This window comes from Pan paniscus, chromosome X (assembly GCF_029289425.2).
Source record: "Pan paniscus chromosome X, NHGRI_mPanPan1-v2.0_pri, whole genome shotgun sequence".
In the NCBI taxonomy this organism is placed as follows: Eukaryota; Metazoa; Chordata; class Mammalia; order Primates; family Hominidae; genus Pan; species Pan paniscus.
The window spans coordinates 51,497,014-51,512,892 of NC_073272.2; the positions used below are offsets into that span (position 1 = coordinate 51,497,014).

General features: G+C 40.7%; 1 protein-coding gene across 3 annotated transcripts in view; it reads left to right on the forward strand.

Moving 5' to 3' along the window:
• CLCN5 (chloride voltage-gated channel 5) overlaps positions 1 to 15,519 on the forward strand; it is a 162,264-nt gene extending 146,745 nt beyond the window's left edge. For all 3 annotated transcript variants that reach the window (XM_003805958.6, XM_003805957.5, XM_003805959.4), the window contains 6 exons: positions 2,271 to 2,351; positions 2,619 to 3,161; positions 4,989 to 5,175; positions 6,401 to 6,799; positions 6,955 to 7,171; positions 8,414 to 15,519. In XM_003805958.6, coding sequence (XP_003806006.1) covers positions 2,271 to 2,351; positions 2,619 to 3,161; positions 4,989 to 5,175; positions 6,401 to 6,799; positions 6,955 to 7,171; positions 8,414 to 8,504 — 1,518 coding nt within the window. In that variant the 3' untranslated portion in view covers positions 8,505 to 15,519. The remainder of the gene's footprint in view (positions 1 to 2,270; positions 2,352 to 2,618; positions 3,162 to 4,988; positions 5,176 to 6,400; positions 6,800 to 6,954; positions 7,172 to 8,413) is intronic.
• The last annotated feature ends 360 nt before the right edge of the window (positions 15,520 to 15,879 follow it).

Here is a 15,879-nt window from a genome sequence, read left to right on the forward strand (position 1 = left end):
AAATAGAATCATAAAACAAATGCAGTAATGGTAGCAATTACAGAAGCTACATGAAGATATATAGGACTTCTTTGTGCTATTCTTTCACCTTTTCTGTGTTTGAAATTTTTTAAAAAAAATATTATAATGGTTAAGAGTGAAGTGGTGACTGTTGCTGGTTTTGCATGGATGAAGGTGAATTTGAAACTACAGATTGCTGGGGACTTTCATTCTAAAAATTGGCATTTTTGTTCAAATAGTTTGTAATAAAATAAGAGGGGAATTTGATTTGGCTGTTTCTCTGTACAGATGCCATATATTTCTCCAGCTAGACTCATATGAATACAGTCATGTCTCAATGACAGGGATATGTTATGAAAAATGCATTGTTAGGAGATTTCGTCACTGTGCAAGCATTATAGATTGAAGTTACACAAACTTAGATGGTCTAGCCTACTACACACCTAGGCTTTATGATATAGCCTATGGCTCCTAGGCTACAAACATGTACAGCATGCGACTATACTGAATACTGTGAGCAATTGTAACACAATGGTAAATATTTGTGCATCTAAACATAGAAAAAGCACAGTAAAAATATAATATAATTTTATGGGGCCACCATGTTGTATGTGGTCCATCAATGACTGAAACGTTGTTACGTGGTGCGTGACAGTATTTGAATTGTTTTTTTTTGTTTTTTTTTTTGGAGACAGGGTCTCAGTCTTTTGGCCAGGCTAGAATGCAGTAGTGTGATCTCAGTTCACTGCAACCTCCATCACCTGGGCTTGAGCAATTCTCCCACCTCAGACTCTCCAGTAGCTAAGACTACAGGCACATGCCATTATACCCAGCTGATTTTGTGAATTTTTTTGTAGAGACTGGGTTTTGCCATGTTGCCCAGGCCAGTATTGAATTCCTGGGCTCAAGTGATCCTCCTGCCTCAGCCTCCCAAAGTGCTGGGATTACAGGCATGAGCCACCACAACCGGCTAGTATTTGAATCTTAAATTTACTTTCTAGCACTTATTTAGACTTTCCAGTTATTTTTTCCTGTTGCTTTCATCATCAGCGGCAACCTTTTTTGTCTTATGGCCTTGTCAAAGTGGGCAGATGGTTGAGAGTAAAACAGACTTGAGAAAGAAGGGTGTAGACAGACTCCACTCTACAATATAAAATTAAAGCAAACTAGCCACCCCGATTCTTTCTGTCTCTTGATTCATCCTAAACATAGTCACTGAAATCCCCTTTCTCAAGTTGCATGTTGGCTGTCCTCATCTTTCTTAAATGAAAGCCATTGTAGCTAGGAATTTCAAAGCCCTTCCAGCTAGCGCCAGAGATTCCATTCTTTCCTCCCCATCATTTTCCTGAGCCATCCTACTCTTCCAGATAATCCTATATGCTTATTTTGCCAAGGACCTTTTTATTCTTCAAAACTCGTAATTTTGTTCAACTTTCTCTAAAATATTTCTTTACTTCTTCAAATCATCTCTCTCCATAGCAACCAGAATCCAATGAAAGGACTTGGTCCATCTATTAATTTTGGTTTGTTTGCCATTATTAGTGTTTGTCATGTACATTTTACATGTACACACACACCTACACAGAGGTGGAGGTCTCTAAGTATCACTATTCTTTCTCTCTTTATCACTTTTTCCCTTTGGCTCCTTCTTCCTCTCCCACTCTCTCCTAGTCCCTTTCCTTGCCATATCTTAAGTCTTCCCTTAAAAATCTAGTCACCTCCCTATTTCTGTGTCCATAGGTTATTGGGCATGGAGTAGGACACAGGGTACGAGAGACTCTAAATACCTATTGCATGAATACTTGCAGCTGCTGAATAACTGTGAACCAATTGTGACTTCAGTTTTATGTCATTAGAGCCTTCTTGAACATCTCATTTAAAAAGCATTCCTTTGCAAAGTTCCATATAAATAAATACATCACTGTAAGTACATCATTTAGATGGTGAACAAATAGGCCTAGAAATTCAAATGCAGTTACTGAATTGGGAGTATGGGAGATGCGGGGGGGTGGGGGCGGTGCATAATTTAGAATAAAACACATGGCTAAATGAATTACAAAGGAAAGGTCCTCTTACCTGGTCAAGCATGTGAACTATGCATGTGTATTCAAAATTCAGCATACAGTGTTTGAATTTTGTTTTTGATGATATGGAACATCTAGAGGTATTTTTAAATGTTCAGTAACTACTAACATTTCTTCTAAAAATGTGATTGAGTGATTGAGGAAAGCAGCATTATTCTGTCACTAATTCTGAGTTTTGGATTGTAGGTCTTGTCGGCTGCAGCAGCAGCTGGTGTATCTGTAGCCTTTGGAGCACCTATAGGTGGAGTATTATTCAGCCTTGAAGAGGTAACACCTTTTCATTGTACAGCATGTACATGCTTTTGTGTCAGGAATTTTGTACATTGCAGCGCAATAATTTTGTACATAATGTACAATATCTGTGTATATCCCAGTCCCTGAGTGCTCTCCCCAACTTGGTGCTTTACCATGTGACTAGAAATCCAGTCAGCAGTTTTCATCCATTAGTTGACTCTCATGCCTGCAGCACAACATTTCACCTGAAATAGTTTCTGCGTATTGACTGAGTTTGCTTTCTCACCTTCTTTCTTCTAGGTCAGCTACTATTTTCCCCTCAAAACATTGTGGCGTTCATTCTTTGCTGCCTTGGTGGCAGCATTCACTCTACGCTCCATCAATCCATTTGGGAACAGCCGCCTGGTACTATTTTATGTGGAGTTTCACACCCCATGGCATCTCTTTGAGCTCGTGCCATTCATTCTGCTGGGCATATTTGGTGGTCTGTGGGGAGCACTGTTTATCCGCACAAACATTGCCTGGTGTCGGAAGCGAAAGACCACCCAGTTGGGCAAGTATCCTGTTATAGAGGTACTCGTCGTGACAGCCATCACTGCCATCCTGGCTTTCCCCAATGAATACACTCGGATGAGCACAAGTGAGCTCATTTCTGAGCTGTTTAATGACTGTGGCCTTCTGGACTCCTCCAAGCTCTGTGATTATGAGAACCGTTTCAACACAAGCAAGGGGGGTGAACTGCCTGACAGACCGGCTGGCGTGGGAGTCTACAGTGCAATGTGGCAGCTGGCTTTAACACTCATACTGAAAATTGTCATTACTATATTCACCTTTGGCATGAAGGTGAGGAATTCTTTTGGGACTCAGTGGCTGCATGCGTAGCTGTGGGTTTTGGAGGGCAGAGCCCAGGTATCATACAATCCTGATAGCTCATATGGTGCTTTCAAATCACCCTCACATTATTCCCCCACCCCCAAAGCCTCTTTTACCCCACACGTTCTCATAATTTGCTAGACACTTGTACCTCTATCTCAAATTGTCCAAGCCTTGAGTTGTCCAAATGCCAGCCTCAGTGATGAAATTTTAGGAAGAATGTTTGCTCCTTTTCTGTGGAAAACATATTTTGCCCCTCAAAAACGATGGTGAAGTATTTATTCCAGTACATTTCATATTAAAATGATATCTGACCAGCACAGTGTTACTCCTTATAGGGTGGCTTTAGAGTTTACCAATAAAGCACAATATTGATTGAACCAAAGAAGTTGCTGGGATTCGACCATTTTGACTGCTAAAATGGCAATTTCCTGTGGTTCAACCCAATATATAGCTAAATATAGTTTTTTACAGTGGTATCAATGTTCAATTGTCAAGAAGTGGGATCCACTTCACAGGTGATCCTTAGTTAATATTTAAGCTATCAAAAGTGGACATCAGGCTGGCACGTTTTACTTTAGGTACCTGTTACCATTTCCACGTTTCAGAAGAAGCCAGAAAAGAAAATTTGTTAAGGTATTTTCCTTCTCCTTTCTAGGTTTTTGTTTGTTTCTTTCTTTTCTTTAGCACCCTAACTACCAAGTTATTTTCCTCTATTCTCTAGAGAAATGGAGATTCAAGCCAGAAGAGATAGCAACTCAGTTTAGGCATTATTGTAATCTCTAAGATGACGCCATCCATCCCCTCAATACAGGGAAGGGATGGAGACCCTGAGAAATTTTGCAGCGCTTCTTGAGTTAATTTTCACCTCATGCCTGCATTCTTTCACTTAAAGGGAATTTGTAAACCATCAGAACACCAGATTCAAATGCATTCCAAAATCAAACACAGGCTATTTTAAAAGAATCTGCTGTTTTGATTATCCTTATCATCATTTCCCTCTCTCAGTACAGAATATTAAGAATTTACTATAGTATCCTAGGAGTCAAGAAAAAGAGTGGGGAGATAGATGAGCTTTCCTTTTTTGGTTAATCTTGTAACCATAGTCATGATCTCATTACAATTTTTTAATTGTTTAATCTTTCTTGATACTGTTACAAAATAGACTGAAACCTCATGTGCTATATCCTTTTTGTGTGAGCAATGGGCTAAGATTCAATATATGAGCATGGTTATGAGCATTCCATTTAAATCCCAGCACCAGTCTTTACTAAATCTTGACCTTGGGTGGGTTACTTAACCTCTCTGAACCTTAGGTTCTTTGGCATTTGGGAATAATAATGCCTGCCTCCTGGGGTTATAAAGAACCCATGAATCTTGCATGTAGAGCGTCCAGCATAGAACATGGTAGGTACTCAATAAAGGGTAGTCATTGTTGATAAGAATTCAAAATTGGTGGAAATGTCTGCATATATGAGAAACTCCATCTATTTTCCTTTTTCTTTGGGAAAGGCCCAATTTCTGCCTCCAGTTCTGTGTTGGTCTGGAGAGTTCAGGCTCTTGCCTGATGGACCCCGAATCAGGGTAAGCTTCTTTGCAGTCGTCCTTGCCTGCACGTCCCAGAGAACCTCTAGTCCCTGTAGTGTTACACAAATCTTTACAGCCACTTGCTAGCATAGTGCATAGTTAAATTGTCATCGGCCTGTTTGCTTTGCAGAGGGTCAGTCCTCCAGCCCTTACCATGTGCCAAGCAATCACATCATTTCTCACTAACCATCTATTGCTTTCTCTTTGCAGATCCCTTCTGGCCTCTTTATCCCTAGCATGGCTGTTGGTGCTATAGCAGGTCGACTTCTAGGAGTAGGAATGGAACAGCTGGCTTATTACCACCAGGAATGGACCGTCTTCAATAGCTGGTGTAGTCAGGGAGCTGATTGCATCACCCCCGGCCTTTATGCAATGGTTGGGGCTGCAGCCTGCTTAGGTGAGTAGTGTTTGCATTAATTTCAAGTTGCTACCCAGGTGACATACAACAGAAGAGTTTATTAAACACAGTTGACTGTAGGAGAATTTAAATGCCCATCCCTTTCCAGTTAGGTTTGCCATTTTCCAAGCACATTAAGAAAGCATCTGGTATACCGATGAGGAAACTAAAAAAATTAAAAATAAAAATCATAATAAAAAAGAAAAGGAATTCTACTCTCTCATACTGGGGAAATAATCAGAAATTTAGACAAAGATATCTGCACAAGAATATGTATCATAGTATAAGAGCAAAAAATTAGAATCAACCTAAATTTGCACTTGAGGGACTGGTTAAATGAATTATGGTACATCCATATGATGTTATACAATGCAGCCTTTAAATGTGATGTTAATATGTTTAACATCTTAAAATATGATGTTATATAAATTTGTAATAATATGCAGAATGTTCCCAACATAAAGTAGAGGGGGAAACATGGCAGAAAATTAAACATATAATGTGAGTTCACTCATTTAAAAACATATGTTTTTGCATAGAAAAAAACTTGAAAAAGTCATTCAGAATTTTTACTCTGCTTATTTATTGGCAGTCAGCTAATAGATAATGACTTTCTTTTATATTTTCTGGATTTTCCACAATGGCATGTATTTTCTAATTAGGGAAAAGAAGCAACAGAAAAATGAAAGAACAAAGAAACAAGAAGGCATCTTGGACTGGACATGGTAGCTCACACCTGTAATCCTAGCTACTTAGGAGGCAGAGGTGGGAGGATCACTTGAGGTTAGGAGTTTGAGACCAGCCTGGGCAACATAGTGAAACCCCAATTCGACAAAAAATAAAAAGTTAGTTAGGTGTGGTGGCACATGCCTGTAGTCTCAGCTACTCAGGAGGTTGAGGTGGGAGGATCACTTAAGCCTGGAAGATGGCAGTTGCAGCTAGTAGTGATAATGCCAGTGCACTCTAGCCTGGGTGACAGAGCACAAAACCCGTCTCCAAAAAGAAAGAGAGAGAAAAAAGAAAAACAGAAGGCTTCTTGTAGATGTTATTTTGAGAACTCTGAATCGTCTCCATTGTGACCTTGCTTTCTTGCAATCTCTGGGGTCTGCACAGTTGTAGGTGAGACCTCATTGTTTTTGGTAGGTCAGCTTTTCCTGGAAACGCCCATAATTGTAAGAATCCTGTATTTTGCCTACCTGAGTAGACTGTGTCTATTTCTTTGCAGGTGGGGTGACTCGGATGACTGTTTCTCTTGTTGTCATAATGTTTGAACTGACTGGTGGCTTAGAATACATCGTGCCTCTGATGGCTGCAGCCATGACAAGCAAGTGGGTGGCAGATGCTCTTGGGCGGGAGGGCATCTATGATGCCCACATCCGTCTCAATGGATACCCCTTTCTTGAAGCCAAAGAAGAGTTTGCTCATAAGACCCTGGCAATGGATGTGATGAAACCCCGGAGAAATGATCCTTTGTTGACTGTCCTTACTCAGGACAGTATGACTGTGGAAGATGTAGAGACCATAATCAGTGAAACCACTTACAGTGGCTTCCCAGTGGTGGTATCCCGGGAGTCCCAAAGACTTGTGGGCTTTGTCCTTCGAAGAGATCTCATTATTTCAATTGGTAAGGATTTCAGAAAGGGGATAGTGGAATCCACTGTGGAACTCAATAAATATGCATGAAATGGGGGAAGACAGGGAAGGGGGGACTGGTTAGGAGCCAGAAGGATAGAGCTAGCACGTCCGTCTTCAATTTGTTTTTTCCTTCTGTTTGAATAGAAAATGCTCGAAAGAAACAGGATGGGGTTGTTAGCACTTCCATCATTTATTTCACGGAGCATTCTCCTCCATTGCCACCATACACTCCACCCACTCTAAAGCTTCGGAACATCCTCGATCTCAGCCCCTTCACTGTGACTGACCTTACACCCATGGAGATCGTAGTGGATATTTTCCGAAAGCTGGGACTGCGGCAGTGCCTGGTTACACACAACGGGTAAGAAGTCTTGAGTGAAGTCAAATTGGATTGTGGGAGAAAGAGAATGCAGAGAGAGAAAGAAGTAGAAAGAAGTAGAACCCAGTTTAAATGAACATTAGCAGCACTTTTAGGACTTCTTGAAGCTCTGAGATGAAAGTGGATAGGTTTTTTTAAATCATAATTAATGTAAAGGGAGTTTGGGAAAGAACATGTGTTTGAGAGATGTGAACTGCTGGTTGCGTATTATAAATAACCCAGTTCCTCCCTGACAAAGGAAACACCTGTGTTTTGTGCATAGGCAGCACTGAAATTACAGTAGCATCAGGTAATAGTGCATTTGCTGGGTGTTTGTTCCCTACAATCTCCTTATTATTACTTGAGGATGAGAAAACCAAGTTTCAGTGAGGTGAGATTTATACAAAGTTCCCCAGCTAATAAATAGTAGAGAAAGGCTTTAAACACAAGTCTTCTGACTCCCAAGCCCATGGCTCTTTCCTTCCTGGGATAGTTCTTATCCAGTAAAGGGAACCCTTCTATTTTTATTGGAAAAGAAAGGAGGTTGAGGAGAGGGGTGGATTTTTTTCCCAAACATGCTATGTTAATCCAGCAATTATATAAGAATTTCACATCTGAAATTTCTAAATGGTGTAACAGATGCCTTGCAGGATTTAAATCAGTAAGGGGAGTTCCCTAACTGGTTCATTCAACATCTACTGAATCCCTGCTCCATGTAAGAAGGTACTCCACTGGATTCCAGGGAGACACAAAAATGAATAAGACCCTTCTGTGCCCTCAAGGAGCAGACAGTGTTTTAAGGAAGGCAAGAACCTAGCAGTGGTTATAGTACAATAGCAAAGAGGACAAGTGCCACTGAGGAGGCCTGCAAAGAATGTGCATGCTGTTGCTGTGAGGAGGGCAGAGTTCCTGCTGGCTCATAGAATCAGGGAAGGTGCTCTGGAATAGGGGCGTTTGAACTGGGCTGCAGTAGATAAGATTCAGGTATGTAGCGAAGAGTATTTAAACCAGAGGAAATCGCAGAGTCTGAGACCTAGAGGTAGAAACACTTGCATACATTTAGGAATCCACACATCATCCTATTTGCCTGGGGCACATGTCCTACTCCTGTGATCTCATACTGAAAGGGCAGCTAGTGATCAAAGACAAAGTTGAAAAGGACTGAGGAGGACAAGTATCACCTTTGGGAATGCTATTTTAACTACAGATTTATTTTTGTTTTTTTGTATTGTGTTTGTCTTTTAGGCGATTGCTTGGAATCATTACCAAAAAGGATGTGTTAAAGCATATAGCACAGATGGCGAACCAAGATCCTGATTCCATTCTCTTCAACTAGAATCATAGAGTTCTGGATGTAAAGCGGGAAGGACATTACAGACCATGGATATGTTTTATTAACTGGGTACCCAAAACACATTTTCCATATTTGGATGGTGAAGTCACATTAGTGTGTTGTCTCTTTCCTACAAGTTAACCAGTTGCACTACATAATCTCTGGAAATTAATTTTCTCTTTAGGAGAAATTATAGTTAGGCTTCCGTGATGTTACATTAGGAAGATATCATGAAAGAATAAATAAGATTGCTATGGTTTAATTATATTTGTTTTTTAAAAGATTTTTTTAACTTAAAAAGTAGTTAGCCAATATGCAATCACTGAAAACTATGCAAGAGAAATTCCCACCGTCCTGACCTATAACCTGTAGGAAACCGACGAAAAAGTCACTCTTTTGGGATCTAACTGTTGTTACTGGAAGACGAAGTGTAAACTAAGGGGCTTTGCTTTTCAAACCAGAGAAAGGAAAGCCAGAAGGAAAAGAGTAATGGTATTTTCTAGACTGTGAAGATTCAGTTCAAATGTTATCCTTGTTCCTGTTACAATATTTAGCATTATTAGTTTGTTATGTGTGTATGTTTATGTTAATTTTAATTTCTGATTATAAGACAATGCTGCTTTGGTTAATCTCTTCTAAATGAATTTAGAGAGATTGACTTTTATAGCTTGCTTGTTGCTGGTACTCTTTTGAAGTGCACAAAGATAAATTATAGAGCTTTCTCCTTGTCTGCAAAAACGGTAATTTTCCAGGTGGCATTTGTTAGCTGGTAGACAAGGACTTTGCCGTGAATTTGTTAGTAGCAAGGAATGATTTCTTCCAGCTTCCTTGAAATGAATAATTAGTAAACTTCTAAGCAAAGTCAATGACTAGGAGTTTCACATGTTTGTGAGGTCCTAACTAATTCTCTTACCCAGATGCCACCTCCATGAATGATGGTGCTTTAGGCTTCTGGAATATGTAAAAACAGCAAAGGGAACCAAGTCTAGACTGCATACTGGTAAACCAGGGAAGACTCAGAACTGCATATGCATCCTCATGCATTCCTTTGTAAAGACCACCAGTACTAAAATAACTGGACACTCATTGTACCTCCCAGCGATAAGTATGTGTAACAGGCCAGTGTATTGTCCCCATGATCATGAATTAGGCTTGGGATGCTTCCAAATATATTCAAGGTGTTGGAACAGGATAGGCAGCTGTGACTCCCTCAAGAGTCCTTAGAATTCTAAATAAAATGCAGAGCCATCCTAAGACACAGGGGTATGGACAAGGCCTGGTGACACCAAAAGTGCTTGTATCCAATTGAAAAGGTGCCTGTCTCAATTTCATACCACCTTTATTGCAGTTAAAAAAAAATCACACTCTGGGGACACTTGGTGGAATTACAGAGCCACCATCATCATTCCAACCACTATTTCATTTTCTGTAGTTTTACCTGTGTGCAATTACTCCCCCTCCATTCTGTTCCACTTCTTACTCCTTAGTACCAAATCCTCTGTTTGGGATTGAGCGCTGCTCCTGGTTAATCATTCCTACTACAAAAAAAAAATAACTCCCAGGGCTAGTTAAATTGTAAACCAAGGCGCAGCAGTCTCACAACACATGGACCAGAGGTGACACACAGCCATTTTGTCTGCCATGTGGCCCAGTTGCTGCTGCTGTGCCTCCATTTCCACACTGGATGCCTACGGCAGTGAGATCTCACTGCCGGGGTAAGAGTTCAGCCTGGATCATTTTATAGCTCTGTTCCTAGCACTTCTCATCATCCTTCCAGCCCAGAATCAGCGGTCATTCTGCATATTCCCACCAACCCTCTACCCCCAAACACTTCAGTGTACCTCATTTTAGGAGTTGCTGATCCCTGATTCTAGGACGTTTTTACCCATAGTTCTTGTCTTTCCAAAATCTGAAATTCTTTTTTTTGCTCAGAACTGGGTAGCCAAGGGTTATTTTATTTTTATCTTTAAAATAATCAAGGCAGTCGCTAGAGTTTCTCCTTGTGAATAGATCACTCTAGCATTTTAATGAAAAAGAAAAAAATCTTTCTGGGGTATGTTGTATCATAGTAATGGCTCAGTAACCACATATTTTGTCCTTTCCATGCCACTGATTCCTTCATATGAGACTATTTGGCTGACTACCCTGTATATTGTGTAGAAATCAAAGTTCTTATCTGTACATTTCTGGTCCAATACCTGTCTTATTAGTTGTCCTTCCCCACTAAAGTTTGCAAAACAGAAAATGTTACTATTTCTGGTATTTAATGACAATGAAAGGTTTGGTCATATTTCATAGTGCAGTAGCGATAAGGAGGGTGTCTCAAGTTTGCTTTTGTGTTTCTTCTAGGCTTTGTTCTTGATTTTAGACAGATGAGCCAGTGTTAAGGTGCTACTTCAGAGAATAAATTAGAGAAATCAGATAACACTGTGCCAAGGTATACTTTGTAGATGCTAAGCACCGATTGGCCCTCCAGAGAATGACAATATCCCTTTGATACCTCACTCCTGATCAATCTCATTCATTAACCTCAGCTTCTCAGGAATCCTTGTAGCTTGTATGCTAGAAGTAGCTATGGTATATGGTATCCACTATATGTCCAATCCTATGGTTTGGCTCAAAGGTTGGCTAATTGCAGCTAGAGCTCTCAACTGCTAGCTCAGCACCTTGACATTTGAAGTTTCTTGTCTTGAGGAGAAGGAAAATGTTCTTTCTGCCATTGCCACTTTAACAGTTGGACATGCTTAAGCAACAAATACAGCCAGTATAGGGAGGACTGTCAGTAGCATCAAATGGCCACATACCTCAATGGCAAAAGACTAGATGGTTTGTGATTTAAAAATTAATGAGTCGAGATGAGACTATTTTGGTATTAAATGAGAAAATTGCCTAACACAAGGGAAGGGTTTACAAAAGAATGCCAATTAGTGTTTCAACGGAGTTAGGATTTTCCAAGTAAGAGTAGCTGGTAGCCATCCAGCCATAAAAGGAACGAGAGTCTATAGATTTGTAAAAGTGAAACTGCTATATTTTGTATCTTCAAATCTTCAATATAAAGAATTTAAAGAACCTGAAACAGTTAATGCATGATTCGTTATATTGGAGGGAAAAAGCAGGGGACTGATAATACAAAATAATGGCAACTTTAAAGATCATTTCTACGTGGATGTTTGGTTAGAAACATATTCCAATGCTCTCCTCTTTCTCTGGCCACAGCATCCTGGCTCAGCCCAGCTGTGGAGTAGAGGTGGTAAGATCCACAGAACAGATATCCTCTGGTAGATAAGCTGACATTGATGATACTTTGAATTTGCCAGCTGGTGAAGCAAACGATTAATTTGTGATTGAACTGAAAAGCAGTTGAATTGTTTTGACACCAGAGGCTGAATCTAAACCCTTTACAGGAAGAGCAGAGCATACTATACATTTCTTAGCAGATCTTCAATTCTGTTTGAACATGATGAAGTAACCAGGGTTTAGTGAGATCTAAGGCCGTGAAGTAATTCACAACCAAGATCTTATGAACGCATTCAGATGTGAGGGGGGCAAATATGTTTTCAAAAACTTAGTGTGCAATAGAGTCCATTATAGAAATTAACCACTGCTATATGTTTTAAGTAGTTCAATCACCTGTTGTGGTTCAGTCTTGATTTTCGTTTATTTTGTTAGGTGATAAGTAGGAAGATGCACTTGTTATCCCACACTATCTCTTGTTTTGTTTTGTTTTGTTTTTAAATAATGAGCAGTGCAATCTTTGAACTTGAGTTTTTAATAATGATAGCAAAGACAATGGTGAGAACCTGAAACAGCCAGCATATTTTATATTGCCAAAGTACTTACTGATGACTGACCACACTGTCTTGTGAGGAACTGGGTCCCCTGCACTGGATCAGAGCCAAATGCAAGCCACCCATCAGTTCAGAGGAAGCAGGAAAACATCTTTTGGGTGGTGCATAGAACATTGAGCTCTTAAAAACCCTGAGAAAAATTAGGAATTTAGAAAGTAAGTGGGAGGTAGAATATTGAGTCCTTTTTTAAAAAAAAGAATTGATGTCTAAATATGTGGTCTGAACTTAAGTGTCCTAAAACCTTGTGTTTTTTTTTTTTTTTTTTTTGAGGAGTCGTCTTGCTCTATCACCAGGCGGGAGTGCAGTGGCACAATCTCGGCTCACTGTAACCTCTGCCTCCTGCCTCCCGGGTCCAAGCAATTCCCCTGCCTCAGTCTCCCAAGTAGGTGGGACTACAGGCGCACACCACCATGCCCAGCTAACTTTTGTATTTTTAGTAGAGACGGGGTTTCACCATGTTGGCCAGGATGGTCTCGATCTCTTGACCTCGTGATCCACCCATCTCGGCCTCCCAAAGTGCTGGGATTATAGGTGTGAGCCACCGCACCCAGCCAAACCTTGATTTTTTTAGCCACCTCTGGGATTGCCTGGGTTCCCTTTGGAGAAGAAACTAAAAGTTATGGCCATAGAAAAAGCCCTGGTAAGAAAATATTTGAATGGTGTAAGATGGTGGAAGGAAAGCCATCCCACACCCCTACAACATATGTTCTGGCATTTATAAACTGCTTGATCGTGTGCCTCAAGGGGAGAAAAAGTCAAGCAATGCTTCAAAGGCCAGGCTTTCTAAGCAAATGAGTGGTTCAAAGCAGTGTTTGGCTCAAGGGCAGTCTGGTTTTATGGATAGGGCCGACCCAAGACATCTGCTCATGAAGAAATGTGGCATCTGTTGCCATTTCCTAAACTATAAGGTTTAGATAGATTGTCTTGAATTTTGATAGCAAATTTTTTTAAATTTATATTTTTGCCTCCTCGTACATCCTTATATATGGGAAAAAAAAGTAAGAGTTCCTCAGATCAGAGCTCAGGAGCTGTGTCAATTTGAAGTTCAATCAGTGTAGTTGTCCTGGGGTGATCGCTGACTCTGCTCTGTTTCATATTTCAGTTGCTTGCTCCAAGGAGAGAATTTCTGAGAACAATGGGTGTTAGCAACTTTAAGTTACTCCCCAAACGTTTGCTGGCCACATTCTCATTTCTAAACATCTGGATCTGGGTAAAGGTTTGAATAGATGTAGGGAACAAAATTGGTTTTTCCATGGTGTAGTCTAATTTTGCCAAATCACCCAAGAAAGAAAGTATATGACGTGTGGAGTTTGCATTTCTTGGATGGGACCTATCGGGTCACCCAGCCCAGTCTTACAGTCATAAATTCCTACCTCTTAGTTCCTGCCAAAGGGCCTTCAGCCTCTGTGTGCACACTTATTGAATGAATGCTTTGCCTAAAGTTTGGCCTTTTGAAGAAAAACAGCATGTGATAATATAAAAATATGAGAGTTTAAAAAAAAAAAAGATCTCTGCCTCTCCTCTCTCTGCCTCGTCCCACCTTGCTGTCTGTCTCATTGTCTTTCTCTCCCCTCACCATGCGCTGAATTCAGATTTCTCTTTCTTTTATTATAGGCATGTTGTTTTGAATGTGGACTTTGTGGGAGGGAGAGGATTGTTCTGAGAACAGAAACTGGAAGATACGTCTGAGTTGATGGGACCAACAGGGCTTTCCTCCTCTGTGAGGGCCAAAGCCATTGATACTTGTCGGGGGTGATGAGGGCTTTAGCATCTCAAGGCAGACATATGAAGTATTTACTGCTAAACTATATTACTTACTAGTACAAATCTGTTGGAATTCAGGGGCAGTCTAAGATTTGGTGAGTGAAATGCCATCTGGCAAAATCGAGAAGAGGGTGTGGCCTGAGAGGGGAATGTTCAGCCTCACTGTCACATTAAGGGTACCTCAAAATACATGGTCCTTCCAGTGTGTTCCTTTTCCTTCCTCCATTTCACTTTGTCCCCTCTTCTTCCTTTCTCTCCCATTGTCCTGGCTTTTTAGCACTCAGCTTTTTTTTATAAGTATGTATTTACTTTTTATTATATATTTGGTCCTTTGGGACTTTGTGATGATTAAGAATTTATTCCATTCAGGATTTTAAAATGATGTGTTTAATATTTTGTTCTCTTAAACTGTCTTTTGAAGCTATGCTGCTAACCAGGTATAGGCCAGAAAGGAGGTGGCCCAGTCAGTACCTTGCTCACGTCAGCTAAGGGGGACAGTGATGTCATGTGGGTGACTCTTCTTCATTTGACCAAGGCCAGCCTCCTGTTCTTACCTCTGCCCATTCATTTCTGGCTATGGGAAAACTACCACCTGTTGAGTGAGCCAATGAGGCCAGGAAGATCAGAGGGGCTGGGTTCCGGCCCATGGGCCACTATTTGAATTTCTCTGTAGTAAGCTCTTTGTAGGGCTGGCTCCAACTGCAGTAGCCAAAGAAAACCTGTCTGACTCGACATTTTAATGCCTGAGAGTTGGTGAAAGTTCAGCTGAAGCTAATGTCTAGACATCAGCAGTAACTAGGCATCCAGAAAGTAGCTTCAACCAAAGCTAATAGAGCCCAAGTTTCCGCAGGAAGTTTGGTGCTGAGCTGTCCAGAGCAGTTGTTTATCTGAGTGTTGCTAGCCCTTAGCCATGCTTTCTTAGCTTTATTCTCGCCTGTTCCTAGGCATAGCCTGAACCAGAGCTATGGCTCACTGCTCGCTTTATTCTACTCCCTAGTCATGCGGAACAACATAGTCTAAAAAGGAAGATGTGGACTGGGGAGTTAGGAGACCTGATTTCTATTCCCTATGCTTCTACTAACTAGCCTCGAGATCTTAACCACTCTGTGCCTCAGTGTTCCCATCTGCAAAATGGGGATAGTGTTAATTGCCCTACCTACCTCACAGGGTTGTTGTGAGGATAAACTGAGACAATGAATTCAAAGCAAGTTGACAAGTAAGTGCTATGCAAATTGTAAGAAATGGAAACAATCATGTTAAAGGCAATGGAATGGACATTGGCAGAAGGGTTAGTGGATTGTCCAGCCCTTTCTCTGTGTGGCTTAAACCCAGGTCGCCATTGCTTTATACATTTTCACTTAGCACAGATTTGTAATTATGCATGTAATAAAGCACAGCCTTATCCACCCTGGTGTCTGGTGTGTTTCTAAAGACCCTAAACTTGGTAGCTATTGATTTCTGATCAGAAAACCACAGGGGCAGAGTGGAAGGCTCAGGGGAGGGTAGCACAAAACACAACTGCAAACCCCTACTGGCAGGCCCACTGCTTAAAAAGATTTATTAAATAGTTATTTTCACATTTACAGACTCAGTAATACTCTTTACCATAAGGAGGCAAATGAGAGGCAGCTTGCGTTTTTGGAGATGTTCCAGATACCCGGATACCTCATTCATTATGGCTACTTAAATGTTCCTGTCTCATACATTGGTGATACTTTTCTGATGATGTGAGAATTGGCTGGGAGCTGTATTTTTCTCTCTCTTTG